The 15000-nt window shown below is 45.6% G+C and overlaps 2 protein-coding genes across 7 annotated transcripts in view; both read right to left on the bottom strand.

Moving 5' to 3' along the window:
- plekha1b (pleckstrin homology domain containing, family A (phosphoinositide binding specific) member 1b) overlaps positions 1 to 3712 on the bottom strand; it is a 42940-nt gene extending 39228 nt beyond the window's left edge. For all 3 annotated transcript variants that reach the window (XM_062532575.1, XM_062532574.1, XM_062532578.1), the window contains exon 1: positions 3596 to 3712. The gene's annotated coding sequence lies outside the window, so the exon portion shown is untranslated. The remainder of the gene's footprint in view (positions 1 to 3595) is intronic.
- Positions 3713 to 10868: 7156 nt separating this feature from the next.
- Positions 10869 to 15000, bottom strand: part of btbd16 (BTB (POZ) domain containing 16) — a 17554-nt gene continuing 13422 nt past the window's right edge. For 3 of the 4 annotated variants that reach the window (XM_062531202.1, XM_062531204.1, XM_062531205.1), the window contains exons 13-17: positions 14998 to 15000; positions 12824 to 12898; positions 12422 to 12523; positions 11499 to 11687; positions 10869 to 11098 (exon numbers count right to left, since the gene is read on the bottom strand). The exon at positions 14998 to 15000 is cut by the window's right edge and continues 80 nt beyond it. In XM_062531202.1, coding sequence (XP_062387186.1) covers positions 11030 to 11098; positions 11499 to 11687; positions 12422 to 12523; positions 12824 to 12898; positions 14998 to 15000 — 438 coding nt within the window. In that variant the 3' untranslated portion in view covers positions 10869 to 11029. The remainder of the gene's footprint in view (positions 11099 to 11498; positions 11688 to 12421; positions 12524 to 12823; positions 12899 to 14997) is intronic. The other variant, XM_062531203.1, reaches the window with a different exon arrangement.

Genomic DNA, 15000 nt, shown 5'->3' with positions numbered 1-15000 from the left:
GCTTTACCAAGGACAAGTAATGTGAGGAGAGATGTATGAATAAAGCGTAAATATTCTCCAAGTTAATGGTTAAATTAGACGTGTTCCAGTGTAATGCACCCATCTGCTGTCTGGAGTCTCAGTGGAGTTGGCTGAAAGCGAAAGCACATCTCCGGCTGGTTGAACAGAGACACGTCTCTCCAGCGCTCGCCCACGTCTGCCCCCCGGCCGCCACACTGGCCCCAGACCAGACCTCAGCCCAGACCCCAGCCCTCCCACCACAAACCCCACATGACATGCCCTCACAGGTGCCATGCACACACACACACCGCCGCCTCGCCAAGAGAACGCACGGATAGTCAAAAGCATTCTCTGGCCAGGGCAAATGACCTTACAGTAGGTGCCCCAAACACACACAGTTGCCTCACCGAGAAAACGCACAAATATTCAAAAGCATTCTCAAGAAAACACACAGATATTCAAAAGTATTCTCTGGCCAGGGCAAATGACCCCAGGTGCCCCTTGTTATTTATTTATTTATGTGTGTGTGTGTTTAGCTGACACTGTTATCCAAAGAGCCGTTGAGCGGAGTAGCCTCTTCTCCAGTACAGTAAGGCCGAGAGCCAGAGCGGAGTAGTGAGCTACTGTACGTGGAGGAGCGCAGCTCATCATCAGGATCGTGTCTGGCTGGGAATATCGTCCTCATAAACAACACTGTTGCCAGAAATGCCTGAAATAGCCCGACCTGCCCCACCGGATTTCTACCTCCAGATGAGTACAGGCTCGGGCGGAAGTGTTCAAATCATTCCTGGAGATCGCGTTCCAGACATGCGTCACGTCACAGCTAGCGACGGCAGGTATGGCAGGTACGGCTCTACGTCAACAGCGTAGTATCCGAGTGACAGGATGCCACGGGCGCCACGGGAACCTCCCTCCCGTCCCATCTGCCCGAGATGCCATTGGGTCTGGGTTAAGGTGACCCAAGTCTGGGTTAAGGTGACTAGTGATGCCATGGAGTCTGGGTTAAGGTGACCAGTGATGCCATTGGGTCTGGGTTAAGGTGACCCGAGTCTGGGTTAAGGTGACCAGTGATGCCATTGGGTCTGGGTTAAGGTGACCCGAGTCTGGGTTAAGGTGACCAGTGATGCCATTGGGTCTGGGTTAAGGTGACCCGAGTCTGGGTTAAGGTGACCCGAGAAGAACAGCCCTTATTGCACAGCACCAGGGCTTAAAGCAAGGGAAATGTCTCTGCCTAAAGTGATCTGAGAATTGAAGCTGCTCTGCATAATTATCTGTTTCCAAATGTGAACTGTAAGTGCAGCACGGTGACACACTTATTAAACTGTAATTAGTGCGTCATAAATCACTCAGATCTCGTCTGTAGTACAGGATGGACTGGTAGGGCACCAGGAGAACTAAATCAACAACAGTCACACTCCGGCACCACACTGACACAGGAGCTTTGAATGGCTCTTAATGACTCATTTAGGAAATGTGGCATTCTGGGACATGTAGTCCTTCTGGGACATGTAGTACTCCAGGACCCATACGGTCATCAGACCCTATCCTTTCATCTTGACTCATAACATACCACCGAACACAACACAATAATAGACCTGAACAGAACAGATTAGAACAAATTAATATAACTGATAGAATAGAATAGAATAGAATAGTGACGTTGAGTGCCATGTCAGACCAGTAGCATTTGTTGGTCCTAGCACACAAACGCACGCACGCACGCACTGCCTTCAGAGCTTCAGAGCTGTACTCCAGACCAGAGATTTGGACTTCACAGCTTGGCTCCTAAATTCAGTTGTTTTGTTGTGCATAGGGGCTTTTTGGTCCTTTAGGAAATCTTGCTAAACAAGTTTGAACTATGACCTGATAATCTTTGCAGAGTGTGAAGCAGTCTGTGGGTATGTGAGTGTGTGTGTGTGAGGGAGAGAGAGAGAGAGAGTATGTGTGTGTGTGTGTGTGTGTGTGTGTGTGTGTGTGTGTGTGTGTGTGTGTGTGTGTGTGTGTGTGTGTGTGTGTGTGTGTGTGTGTGTGTGTGTGTGTGTGTGTGTGTGTGTGTGTGTGCACGTTTAATACTGAGGTGCTAGGCCAAAGCCCCTTCTCTACCTCTGTGTGGCTTTGTGCAAACAGTGTCGGTTCAACGTGAAACTCTCTGTACAGGCCTCCACCTCACGTTGCACAAATGCCCCCACTAGCTCATACAGTACATGCCCCCACTGCACACATATAGGGAAACATGCCCCCACTGCACACACATAGGGAAACATGCCCCCACTGCACACACACAGGGAAACATGCCCCCACTGCACACACATACAGTACATAGGGGAACATGCCCCCACTGCACACACATACAATAGGGAAACATGCACAACCATCTCATGTTAACACAAATAATTAGTGCAATGGTACAGCCTCAAACTCTTAAGCACATCCAAGAACATAATGTGATCTCTATTAAATACTAAACAAAACAACACAATGTAACTCAATCCTGAGTTGCATGTGAAAAATTAGCTGCATGTCCAGAGACAGCTGAAGGAGCACACGCTGCTTTTTGTGGAAGTAAATTGCAGCTTGCTGTGGATACATTGCTCCCAGTTAATAGAGAATAAGAAAACAAACCAGATACAAAGAAAGACAGAACAACTTGTTTCTTGTTATGGAGAAGGGATGTTTTGATAATGGGGCCACCAAAATGGGGCCCCAAACTCAAACACAAACTCAAAATTCACTAGGTCTTTAGCATGATGTAAACCGCTATTTTCACTACACATGCAACAGCCCAATCCATTCTCATTCCGAGGCCAGTGAGGGACGACCTTATTTAAACTATACCCTCAAGCGTTACAAATTGGTCTGTAAACGACTGAGTCTAACATGCAAATATGCTCCTCCGTTACCTTACGTTGCTAAAAGCCCGTCTGTCTCAGAGATGAGGCAGCCGAGGGCGAAACATGCAATAACCACAGTGACGTCACATCGCACACCTCTCTGCACAGGAATGCGCAGGGAAACTTAGGTGTGCCGCGAGCTACCTGATGAGTCGGGGAAAGTTACCCGTTTCTCGTGTGCTTTGTCGGTCATTTTAACACCAATTTCAGTTTAACACGTAGATACTTTCGACGTGCACTCTGATTTAAATAGACTGCGAAGAAAAAACGGTGTATCCGAATCAAGACGGCCGTCTTCACACGATGACAGCTGTCAATTTTTTTTGAGAATTTCACAACATCTGTGACCAAAGCAGACTGTCGGCCACCTTCATGGATATAATTACAGCCTATCACGTAGCTGACACACTGACCAGTGGAAAATGTCCTGAAGCTCCCCAAAGTGCAAACAGCCCGGAATCCACTGCTTTCAGATCAGCGTCAAGGTTACTGTAGTATAGGGCTGACAGCGACAGGTTTTGCATACAGCAGGCTAGCTATCCAACCGCATCGCCACAGGGCAGCTCGCATTAAGAATTATCTAATTCTGTAGCCTAGCCTACCGTCGCAAAATAAAATAAATAAACGTAGGCTGCGCTTCTGCGATGTAGCAGGAACATTCAGGTCAACAGAAGAGAAAAGACAGCGGATCTAGTTTTACTCACACTATCCTCCTCTCACGGACGGGTGACAACTTGCGCGCTGCTCCACGGACAGAGAGTTCAGTCCATCTCCCTCCAACTTCCTCCCCGCAGCGCGAGAGCGAGCTACACCGATCCCGGATCCGCGCGCCCTCGCAGCAGAGGGGGCGTGGTGGCGCAACCGACCTCTCCCCACCTCGCGCTCTCCGGAAACAATTTCGCGGAGAATGACGGTACTCGTAGTGTTCAACATCCATTACCGAATTTTGGATGCGGCAGGGTTTTGGTTTTCTGACTTTGTCTCCTGATAGGCCTACCAACGAGCTTGACCTTGCGTGGAAGGACATAGTTAGATGACCGCTAACACCACCATCCCCGGAAAAAAACAACAACAACAAAAAAGGTTTTCAAACAATATAGTCTAGTGTTATTTCAAGCACTATAGTCTAGTGCTATTTCAAACACTATAGTCTAGTGCTATTTCAAACAATATAGTCTAGTGTTATTTGAAGTGAGCAAAATGTATACGATTATGGTTATGGTATTTAGCAGACGCTTTTGTCCAAAACGACATACAAATCAACAATACAAAAAGCATTTAACAATAAGGAGAATAACAATAATACACAACAACGTCAATTTAATCGATAGTCTAATACAAAAAAACTAAATAGGCCTATTATAAAACCATAACACATAAGAAACGCGTTTATGGCTGAAATAGGCCTACACAACCGATGCTCATCGACACAATGGGCGGTTGAGGATATACATCATTGAATTAAGATAGAAGGGATCAGATCAGGCCATTGTCCTATAGGCCAAAGTGGGAGATTTAAATGTAATTCTGGCCACTAAAGGGAGCCATTGCAGAGTAACTATGAGAGGAGTTGTACTGTATGTCTCTGCATGAGTTGCTTTCTGCAGCATTCTGATCAGTTGTAACGATCTTACTACACAAGCAGGTAGGCCAGCTAACAGTCAATTACAATAGTCCAGCTTGGAGATAACCATGACCTGTACAAGACATTGTGTGTAATATAGTGTCAAATAAGGTCTGATCTTCCTAATGTTTTAAAAGGATAAACCGACATGATTTTGCAATTGAGGCTATATCAGAGATGTCAATTACAATGATTATATCATTGTTATTATTGCCATATAATTTTAGATTACATTATTTAATGACATGTTTATATTTCATAATTGGTCTATGTGTCACTTTGTTCGGAATCAGGTGACTAAGAAATGAGTTGGAATTAAGGAAACGGCAAAATGTGGGGCTGAAGGACGCACCCGTGATAACGGGGGAAATTCCCGCGCTCAGGCCCGTGAACTGTTTCCCTCGCGCATGTTTCCTTGTTGGCACAGTACTCCTTTGTGGAGTGAGAGACAGAGCGTAGTGGTTAAAAACAAGAGAGGCTAAAACATTGCAGACCCACATCTAGGTAGGAGAGTGAAAGTGGTGAAAACATAAGCAATAGCCCACATGGAGAAGGTCAAGTATGGATGGGAAGAGAGATGGGCACATTAGGATGGGCAGACTGGAATGAATTAGTGAATACGTTTAGGCCACAGATAGATACACTATAATATATTGCCTTAACTCACAGATGAACTTCAGCCACATTCCATTCTTAATCCATTAGGCTTATGAAGTCAGTACCCTGTGCAGCTTTATATTTGGTATTTTACTGCTCTTTCAGTCATGTTGATTTGCTTTGTATCATCCTGCTTGCATTAGTAGTGTATGTTGTGTGTGGTGTCTTAAGCTGCTGTGACCTTGAATTTCCCCTTGGGGATCAATAAAGTATCTATCTATCTATCTATCTATCTATCTATGACAGCTTCAACTCTTCGGGGAAGGCTTTCCACAAGGTTTAGGAGTGTGTTTATGGGAATTTTTGACCATTCTTCCAGAAGTGCATTTGTGAGGTCACACACTGATGTTGGACGAGGAGACTGACTCTCAGGATCCATTCTAATTCATCCCAAAGGTGTTCTGTTGGGTTGAGGTCAGGACTCTGTGCAGGTCAGTCAAGTTTATCCACACCAAACTTTGTCATCCATGTCTTTATGGACCTTGCTTTGTGCACTGGTGCACAGTCATGTTGGAACAGGAAGGGGCCATCCCCGAGCTGGGCTTGGTCCCTTAGTTCCACTGAAAGAAACTCTGAATGCTTCAGCAGTAACCAAGACATTTTGGACAACTCCTTGGACAACAGCTCCCACCTTAGTGGGAACAGTGTGGGGATGGCCACTTCCTGCCTAATTATTTAGATACCAGTCATGAAAGGATGCCATGGCAACATTCATCAATATCAGTCATCAAAGTGGTAAAAGAACAAACAAAATAACATGAATCTTTAGATTCTTGATAACAAAAGACAGCTTTTAACAAAAACCTGATTACAACATCCTTCATACAAAGTAGCGGTATTAATAAAATGAAGTGTTGTAACATTTGTCTAGTATCAGTGATTTGTGCTAGACATGTATCAATAGATAGATAGATAGATAGATAGGCAGAAAAGGGATACAGTGTGTTTTAATAAAATCCTGATTTAAAACATCCCTCTTGAAGTAGCAGTATAATACATGTAAATTAGCATTTGTATCGTAACAACACACCTGTCTAGTATCAGTGATTTGTGCTAAGTAAATAGATAGATAGATAGATAGAAAGATAGATATATAGATAGATAGATAGGTAAATAGATAGATAGATAGATAGATAGATACAGTATGTAAACAGACAGACAGATAGATATATAGATAGATAGGCAGATAGATAGATAGATAGATAGGCAGAGCAGGGATGCCATGCATGCTGGACAGATAGACAGGCCGAGCTGGTGACAGCGCAGCACTGCTGGGGCTATCAGCACATGCCCAGATGTCTGGATGTCTGCTCTGGCTGGCCACCAAGTGGGGCTCTCTCTCCAGCTGGGCACTAGTGCTGGAAACTGGGTCAAACAAGTGGCCCTGACACTCACACAGAGCTCGTAACGTCGCCTCGCATTCATCCCTTAGCCCGTGTGTGTGTGTGTGTGTGTGTGTGTGTGTGTGTGTGTGTGTGTGTGTGTGTGTGTACACTTCCACAGTGGCCATGTGCCCGTGTGAAAATACAGCATTAAATGGAGAAAGAGAGTGAGAGAGAGAACAGGCTTCCTCCCTTACACACACACACACACACACACACAGACACACACACTCTCTCTCTCTCTCACACACACACACACACAAAACACATGACAAGAGCTCTGGGAAACAATAGAGTTGTGGAACTTTCAGAGAACTTGAGAGAGAGAGAGAAAGAGTGAAAGAGAGAGAGAGAGAGAGAGAGAGAGAGAGTGTGTGTGTGTGTGTGTGTTGGTGGAGTGGGGCTGCCCAGGCTAAGTGCGTCACAGCTACACTGAAGTGGCCAGCAACGTGGGACTCCAGGGAACCACAGAGCGGAGCGGAGAGAGAGAGAGAGAGAGAGAGAGAGAGAGAGAGTGGAGAGAGAGACAAATAGAGAGAGAGAGCCAGAGAAAAAGAGAGACAGAAAGAGAGACAGAGAAAGAGAGAGAGCAAGAGAGAGAAAGAGAGCCAGAGAAAGAGAGAGACAGAAAGAGAGAGCCAGAGAGGAGAGAGAGAGGAAGAGAGAGAGAAAGAGAGCCAGAGAAAGAGAAAGAGCGAGAGAGAGAGACCCCGAGAGCCATTATTAAAACAATCAGCGGGGTGAGCCGGCTAGCTGGCCACAAGACCTGTTCCTGAGGATGTGCAGCCTGCAGGCCCAAGGAAACTCTCCCTGCTCAGTATCCTACACATGGCAGCATGCATGACCCAATGACTGTGTGTGTGTGTGTATGTGTAGGCTATGTATATGTGTGTGTGTGTGTGTGTGTGTGTGTGTGTGCGTGTGCGTGTGTGCGTGTGTGTGTGTGTATGTATATGTGTGTGTGTGTGTGTGTATGTACAGTATGTGTGTGTGTGTGTGTGTATGTATATTGTATACACACATACATATAATTAATTTGCATGAGCGGCACTGTGATGGGTGAGACTGACTGAAACAATTGGTGGGTGTGTGTGTGTGGGGGGGGGGGGGGTGCAGCAAGGCTTTGTTTCTGAGGATGTCCTTTTTACGTGTACAATACATATCCAAGGGTCATTCACATGACTGAGCATTTCAAGTGAAGTGGTTACTTGTATATACTTCATCAAATGTATAACACAGATCTGGGAATAAGGCTTTGCCATCCTAGCTGTAGTTGTAAGAATACACACACACACAAACACACATACACATACGCACAAACGCGCGCACACACACACACACGCCTATATTTATTGCTAGGTTAGCAGATGAAATGTTTCTGTTCACTTGGTTCAATACATTTCTTACAGGAATAAGTTGGCATCCTGTTCACAAATGAATTGGTAGCCACACACACACTCAACACTGAGTGAATGAGCTGCATGTGCAGAAGAAATAGAGAAGGAGTCCGATATTGATCTCCCTTTCACGCAGAACACTTCACAGAGAACAGCGTCTGAAGGCAAGCCATGCCGCTGCTCAGCCTTTTCCAGTGGAGGACTGACTAGGCCACTGCTACATATTACTGTAAGGAATTTTATTTTTGACTATTTTTAAAGTCAAATAAACCGGGGCAATGTAATGGGGACATAAAAGAACATAGCACTCAACAATTATGTGATTATATGGAAATGAGCATCTAGGCCTCATCTAGATTGTTTGATGCAAACGGTCCTATGCATTCTGTTTTCCATAATAACTGCCCTGTTGTTGATCAGGGGGCAGAAGCAGGCAACAGCTGGGCTTTGATCTGGCCCAAATCTGTTCTGGAATCAGTTGCTGTCTTGAACAAGCATTTTACAATCCCACCACTGACGCACTTGTGTGAAAATAATAAAAAAATGACTTTATCTGCTCAATCCATCAGCGTAGCTTTCTGTGTGTGTGTGTGTGTGTGAGTGTGAGAGCGAGCGAAAGAGAGAGTTTGGAGCCTTTGATGTTGTCCACACAGCTGTTTCTCAGGCGTGTGTGTGAGGCGAGTGCCAGCACTGGCCATCTCCCTCCCTGCTGACCGGAGCTCCCCACGCTAGCTGGACCGTTAGCCGCAGCAGCAGCTGCCGTCGCCAGCCCAGGGCCCACTCTACTCTAATGAATGAAGCATACAGTCTCAGATCGGATGATTGATAAAATACAAATCCCCTTTTTTCTTGCCTGAGGAAAAAAAAAACAAACATCTTTAAAAACAGGGAGCCGCCCAAGACCTTCAGCCCAGATTAGGGCCCGGCTGCTGTAGCTGTTGCTGTTGCTGCCGTGGCCAACGGCAGGACGGAGGCCAAGCCATTCATGGGAGCGCAGGCCAGCAGGGTCCAGAGCTTCCTGTGGCCCTCGGCTGCTCCGCTCCGCTCCTACCTGCTCCTCCGGCAATATTTTCACAGCTGCGCTGGCCGGCCAGGCGGCCGGGCGACTGACCCCACCTCTCCACCAGGTGCACAGGCCCTCGTAGCCTCTCCTCACACGAGGTGCACTGTCTCCTCGAAGCAAAGCCTGGGAAACTCGAGATCTGGAGGAAATCTCAAAGGCTGCGGCTGCCCTCTGTGCAAGGTCACACGACGGCTCCAGACACAGCGCGGCTGGGCTGCCATATCTGAGAGCTCACTGTGCGGAGGGTCAAGTGTTTATTGATTGAAACCTTTATTTTCATTCTCGGAAAGTACATTGAGGGAAGTCCTCTTTTACGATGCAGCCGAGAAGTCGCAAGTGTGCAGTGGCTGTGGAGGCGGCGGTGGGGGTTTGAGAGTGTCGTGGAGAGAGATGTTTCTGACTCTCAGAGCTGAAGTTCATTGAGTTCACTGGACTTTCATCACAACAACAAACAACAAACAAAAACAAAGCAGAGGAGAGAGAGAGAGAGAGAGAGAGAGAGAGAGAGAGAGAGAGAGAGAGAGAGCCTGAAGTGAAGAGGGCTTTAGGGAGCTGTGCTGGATCAAAGCAGCTCGATGGCCTCTCACACATTTACAGTCTTACACACACACACACACACACACACTGAGAGAACAGAGAGTGCAAAAGAGAGACAGAACAAGACAGAGAAGACAAAAAAGGGATGTGTATGCCTGTTGTATTTCTGTGAGTGAGAGAGAGAGAGAGAAAGAGAGAGAGAGAGAGAGCTATACTGAAAGAAAAAAAACACTTATGTAAGAGTGTAGCTTCATCATCTGAATGAATTGGTGTGAAACACTGACTGGACAATAGTCCACAAATCAATAATCAATACCTTTGCGTCTAATTAATGGCCTCTTACAACAATCATTTTCAATATACATGTCAACTGGCATTGATCTGTTGACTAGAGGTGGTGGTACTTGTGTTGTGTGGAGGGTCAAGTCGATAAGTATAAATTCCTTAGTTGGGTAAACGTAATAAAACACACTGACGTGTGCCTGGTTTATACAATTCTACATGGCAAGGCTCCACCAGCACTTCCATAAAGCAGAACAGGTCCAACAGTAGAGCTCCAAGATCTGCCTTCAGAGGGGACGGAGTCGTCTCTCTTGGGGCCAGCACTTTTAGTCACCTATGCTTCTCTGTAAGAACTTCTTTTTCGTTTTATTTTCTTTTCTTTAGCACAGAATGACGTTTCGACCATGTGGTCTTCTGAATCTGAAGAAGACCATACGGTCGAAACGTCATTCTGTGCTAAAGAAAAGAAAAGAAAACGAAAAAGAAGGATTTCAAGTGTGCGAACCTTTTTCCATTTCTCATGATTTACTCTTGTTCTGCACCTTGACCTGGGATGTGCACAAACTTTTTTACCATCTCTGTAAGAACTTCTCATGTATGAAACACTTTACCAATTCAGATAAGAAATTGTTCTTCCCAGCACACTTTCACTTACCACCTTAAGGACTGGCTTTTGAGCAGTCAGACATGTGAACACTTATAACTATTTCAGTCTGTGCTGTACTAAATAAACACTATGTATTTGCTAGGATACTTCATGCTGTATCTGAGGTCTTGTGAACGTTCTTGTTCGTTCTTCCTCGCGTACGTTCCTCTGTTGTCATCTACATGGCTGATGGCCTGTCCTGTGTTGCCGTTGTGTCCTTAAGGTGTCTTGTTTTTGCTTCTTTGTTTTGGGCTTTTAATGTGCTTTTGTAAAATATGTTTTATTGCTGACTTAGCATCAGGGAAACAACTGGCCAAGTCAATTGATGGTTCTCATAACACCTTGCCAAAGGACTACAGTTGAAAATTAGCCAGCTGGCTAACGCCGGTACATTTTACAGCAATGTTCATGAGTGTGTGTTGTCCATACAAATACATGACATGAAATGAAATATGTGATGCACTGTGATAACAGCACAGGAGGCTTTGGGAGCAGATTTATTGCACCTCTGACAGCTTCAGCTGAGTTGTGTCTGCGTGGCAACGTGAGGTCACAAGGGCGGTAAGGCAAGGGCAAAGGTCACGAGAATAGGCAGGGTCAGACCCGAGAGCTTGAAGACCTGTAGGGGTGAAGAAAGACATCTTTACATACCACACAGGACATGCAGGGAGCCTCCATTTGGGTGTCAGCTTTGATGGCTGGCTAGTTGGTTTAAGAATGGGAGTTCAGAGACATAACTGCGCACAGAAAACACGTCCAGACTTCAAGCTATCAGGGTCTCAAGCTATCACTGCAAACAGTTATGCTGCTAACCCAGTCGTCATATTTTTTGGGCTAACACAGTTATTCCCGGTATCACTGCAAACAGTTTTGCTGCTAACCCAGTAGTGTATAATGACAATAATACAAATAAAAGTCCAACGATTAAGTTACTTGAATGTTTGTCATATGGGTGAGGCAAGAGGGTTTTCTCTGCGTTTTTCTTGATTACTCTGTTTACTTGTTGTTTACTTGTTTACCTCACTGTGGGAAGAGGGCATATTTAGGCCAAACTCATGGTGGATGGGGCCAGAGCAGAAGTCCATCCACTGGTCGCCATTTTGGCTCTGAACAATGACCTGGTAGCAGACCAGTCGCTCTGCCATCATGCTCACAGGGTGGCGCTGCCAGGCACGGGATGGAGGCTCGGAGTCCCACGGCTTCAGCCTCTGAAACACACAAAGAGGAACCGGGACTTTTACTAGAGAGTTCTGCCCACTTCCCTATGTAAAGTCCCGAGAAATTCAAGGCATACTATGTAGATTCAGGTTTTTTTGTCGACTATAAAGCTCCCCCTACAGTTGTGATATATTTTTATGTTACTCTGCCGTTGTAAATAGCCTACTTCTCATGACTTGTTCCCCCTGTACACAAATGCTTTAGTTGTGGAGGGGAATGATTAAAGGTATACTATGCAGGATTGGTGATTTCATCGCCGGTTGGCTATGGCTATGCTAGGTGGAACGATTCCATTATTACAAGCTTGTTTACCACCAATTTGGCTTTGTAAAGTTTATATTAAGGAGAAGCTATTGCATAGTGTACCTTTAAATAGTCAATAGACACTTTGCATTAATAAAGTGTGATATAAAAATGAATGTCAAGTGACTAATTAAAAGATGGATTGCAAATGTGTTTGACTAAATATCTAGTCTGTAAGTCTGTAAGAGTCGACTCCCTTTCCATCAAAAGAGGCCAGACATGATACTGACGATTAGTGGCTGTGGCACACTGTCCTCTAGTGGTCACTGGTAGAATTGCTAAAGAGTGTGTGACAAGAATTTGAGTATTCCTCAACTCCACCTAAAAAAGCATGGGTCTGTGCACATGCGGCATGTAGTTCTCTCTCTCTCTGTATGTGTGTGTGTGTGTGTGTGTGTGTGTGTGTGTGTGTGTGTGATACCTGCAGATTGAAAGTGTGTGTATTTGATTCTCTCCTGGCCACACTCATAAGGAAATACAATCCCCAGAGGGCAACTGTCTGAGAGCAGCATTGTGATTCCTGCTGTGAAACACACACACACACACACAGACAAAGAAAAGTAAGATACTGTACACACCCTTACCATAATACTTATACAGACACATAAGGAAGTACTAATACATGCGCACACACACACACACACACACACACACCCATTCTATACTACTTACAGAAATACATGGTCAAGGACACGCACACACACACACATAGGATCAATCTGTCTGCAACATCCATTACAGTGAACAATGAGTGTTAACCAGACAGAATGTAGCGCGCACACACACACACACACACACACACACACACACACACCATACACACCCTGTCGATGACCATCCCAAAGCGTACAGCCTGCTGGGAGAAATTGCTCACTGGCATATCCCCCCCTTTCAGCATCTGAAAGCACAACACACACACACACACACACACACACACACACATTCACATATACGCATTTATTAACTGAAAGAATCTCAGGAGACTCAGTGGGGCCTGTGACCATGTCCTGGTCAGCCTGGGCTACAGTCTGGTGAGAGTGACGGGGGACTCAAGGGCTGTTCACACCACAAACGATAACGATAACGATAACAGTCAAAAAGTAACGTTCTAGCTAAAACGCTAACATTGATACAGTTTATAGTTATCATTCCTGGTGTGAACTGCCCTTCACTGTGTAATAATGGGACTCACTAGCCACGTTTACATGGACAGTTATTTTTGTCATTCCGATTAAACTACCAGTAATCCGATTGTCTGTTTACATGGGCTACTTTCTATTCCGATTAGGTGCTTGTAAACACTTTAGAATCTTTGATCGGAATAGCCGTTGTTTGCTAAATTTCATTGGGAAGATATGGCAGTCAATCCGAATGACCGTATACATGGGTGTTCATTCGGAATAGGAACAGACTACACCACCTCTTCCATTCCGATTACAATTCTGATCGGATCAGGAATTTTCATTCCGATTGAGGTGTTTATATGACGGTTTTTATTCCGATTGAGCTGTTTTTCCGTTTCTAATCGGAATAGAAGTGTCCATGTAAACGTAGCTACTGTGTAATAATGGGTGGAGAAGAGATGGAGGAGAAAGGGACTCACTGTATAATAATGGGTGGAGGAGAGATGGAGGAGAAGGGGACTCACTGTGTAATAATGGGTGGAAAAGAGATGGAGGAGAAGGGGACTCACTGTGTAGTAATGGGTGGAGAAGAGATGGAGGAGGGGACTCACTGTGTAATAATGGGTGGAGAAGAGATGGAGGAGGGGACTCACTGTGTAATAATGGGTGGAGAAGAGATGGAGGAGAAGGGGACTCACTGTGTAATAATGGGTGTCACTGTGTAATAATGGGTGGAGAAGAGATGGAGGAGAAGAGGACTCACTGTGTAATAATGGGTGGAGAAGAGATGGAGGAGGGGACTCACTGTGTAATAATGGGTGGAGAAGAGATGGAGGAGAGGACTCACTGTGTAATAATGGGTGGAGAAGAGATGGAGGAGGGGACTCACTGTGTAATAATGGGTGGAGAATGGGTGGAGAAGAGATGGAGGAGGGGACTCACTGTGTAATAATGGGTGGAGAAGAGGTGGAGGAGGAGACTCACTGTGTAATAATGGGTGGAGAAGAGGGGACTCACTGTGTAATAATGGGTGGAGGAGAGATGGAGGAGGAGACTCACTGTGTAATAATGGGTGGAGAAGAGGTGGAGGAGGAGACTCACTGTGTAATAATGGGTGGAGAAGAGGGGACTCACTGTGTAATAATGGGTGGAGGAGAGATGGAGGAGGGGACTCACTGTGTAATAATGGGTGGAGAAGAGATGGAGGAGAGGACTCACTGTGTAATAATGGGTGGAGAATGGGTGGAGAAGAGATGGAGGAGGGGAGGAGGAGAGGACTCACTGTGTAATAATGGGTGGAGAAGAGATGGAGGAGGAGAGGACTCACTGTGTAATAATGGGTGGAGTGGGTGGAGAAGAGGACTCACTGTGTAATAATGGGTGGAGAAGAGGACTCACTGTGTAGTAATGGGTGGAGAAGAGATGGAGGAGAGGACTCACTGTGTAATAATGGGTGGAGAAGAGATGAGGAGAGGACTCACTGTGTAATAATGGGTGGAGGAGGGGACTCACTGTGTAATAATGGGTGGAGAAGAGATGGAGGAGAGGACTCACTGTGTAATAATGGGTGGAGAAGAGATGAGGAGAGGACTCACTGTGTAATAATGGGTGGAGAAGAGGACTCACTGTGTAATAATGGGTGGAGAAGAGATGGAGGAGGGGACTCACTGTGTAATAATGGGTGGAGAAGAGATGGAGAAGAGGGGACTCACTGTGTAATAATGGGTGGAGAAGAGGTGGAGGAGGAGAGGACTCACTGTGTAATAATGGGTGGAGAAGAGATGGAGAAGAGGGGACTCACTGTGTAATAATGGGTGGAGAAGAGATGAGGAGAGGACTCACTGTGTAATAATGGGTGGAGGAGAGGACTCACTGT

The sequence above is a fragment of the Sardina pilchardus genome, chromosome 3 (genome assembly GCF_963854185.1).
Source record: "Sardina pilchardus chromosome 3, fSarPil1.1, whole genome shotgun sequence".
Classification (NCBI taxonomy): Eukaryota; Metazoa; Chordata; class Actinopteri; order Clupeiformes; family Clupeidae; genus Sardina; species Sardina pilchardus.
This window is presented reverse-complemented; position numbering and strand designations above follow the sequence as displayed.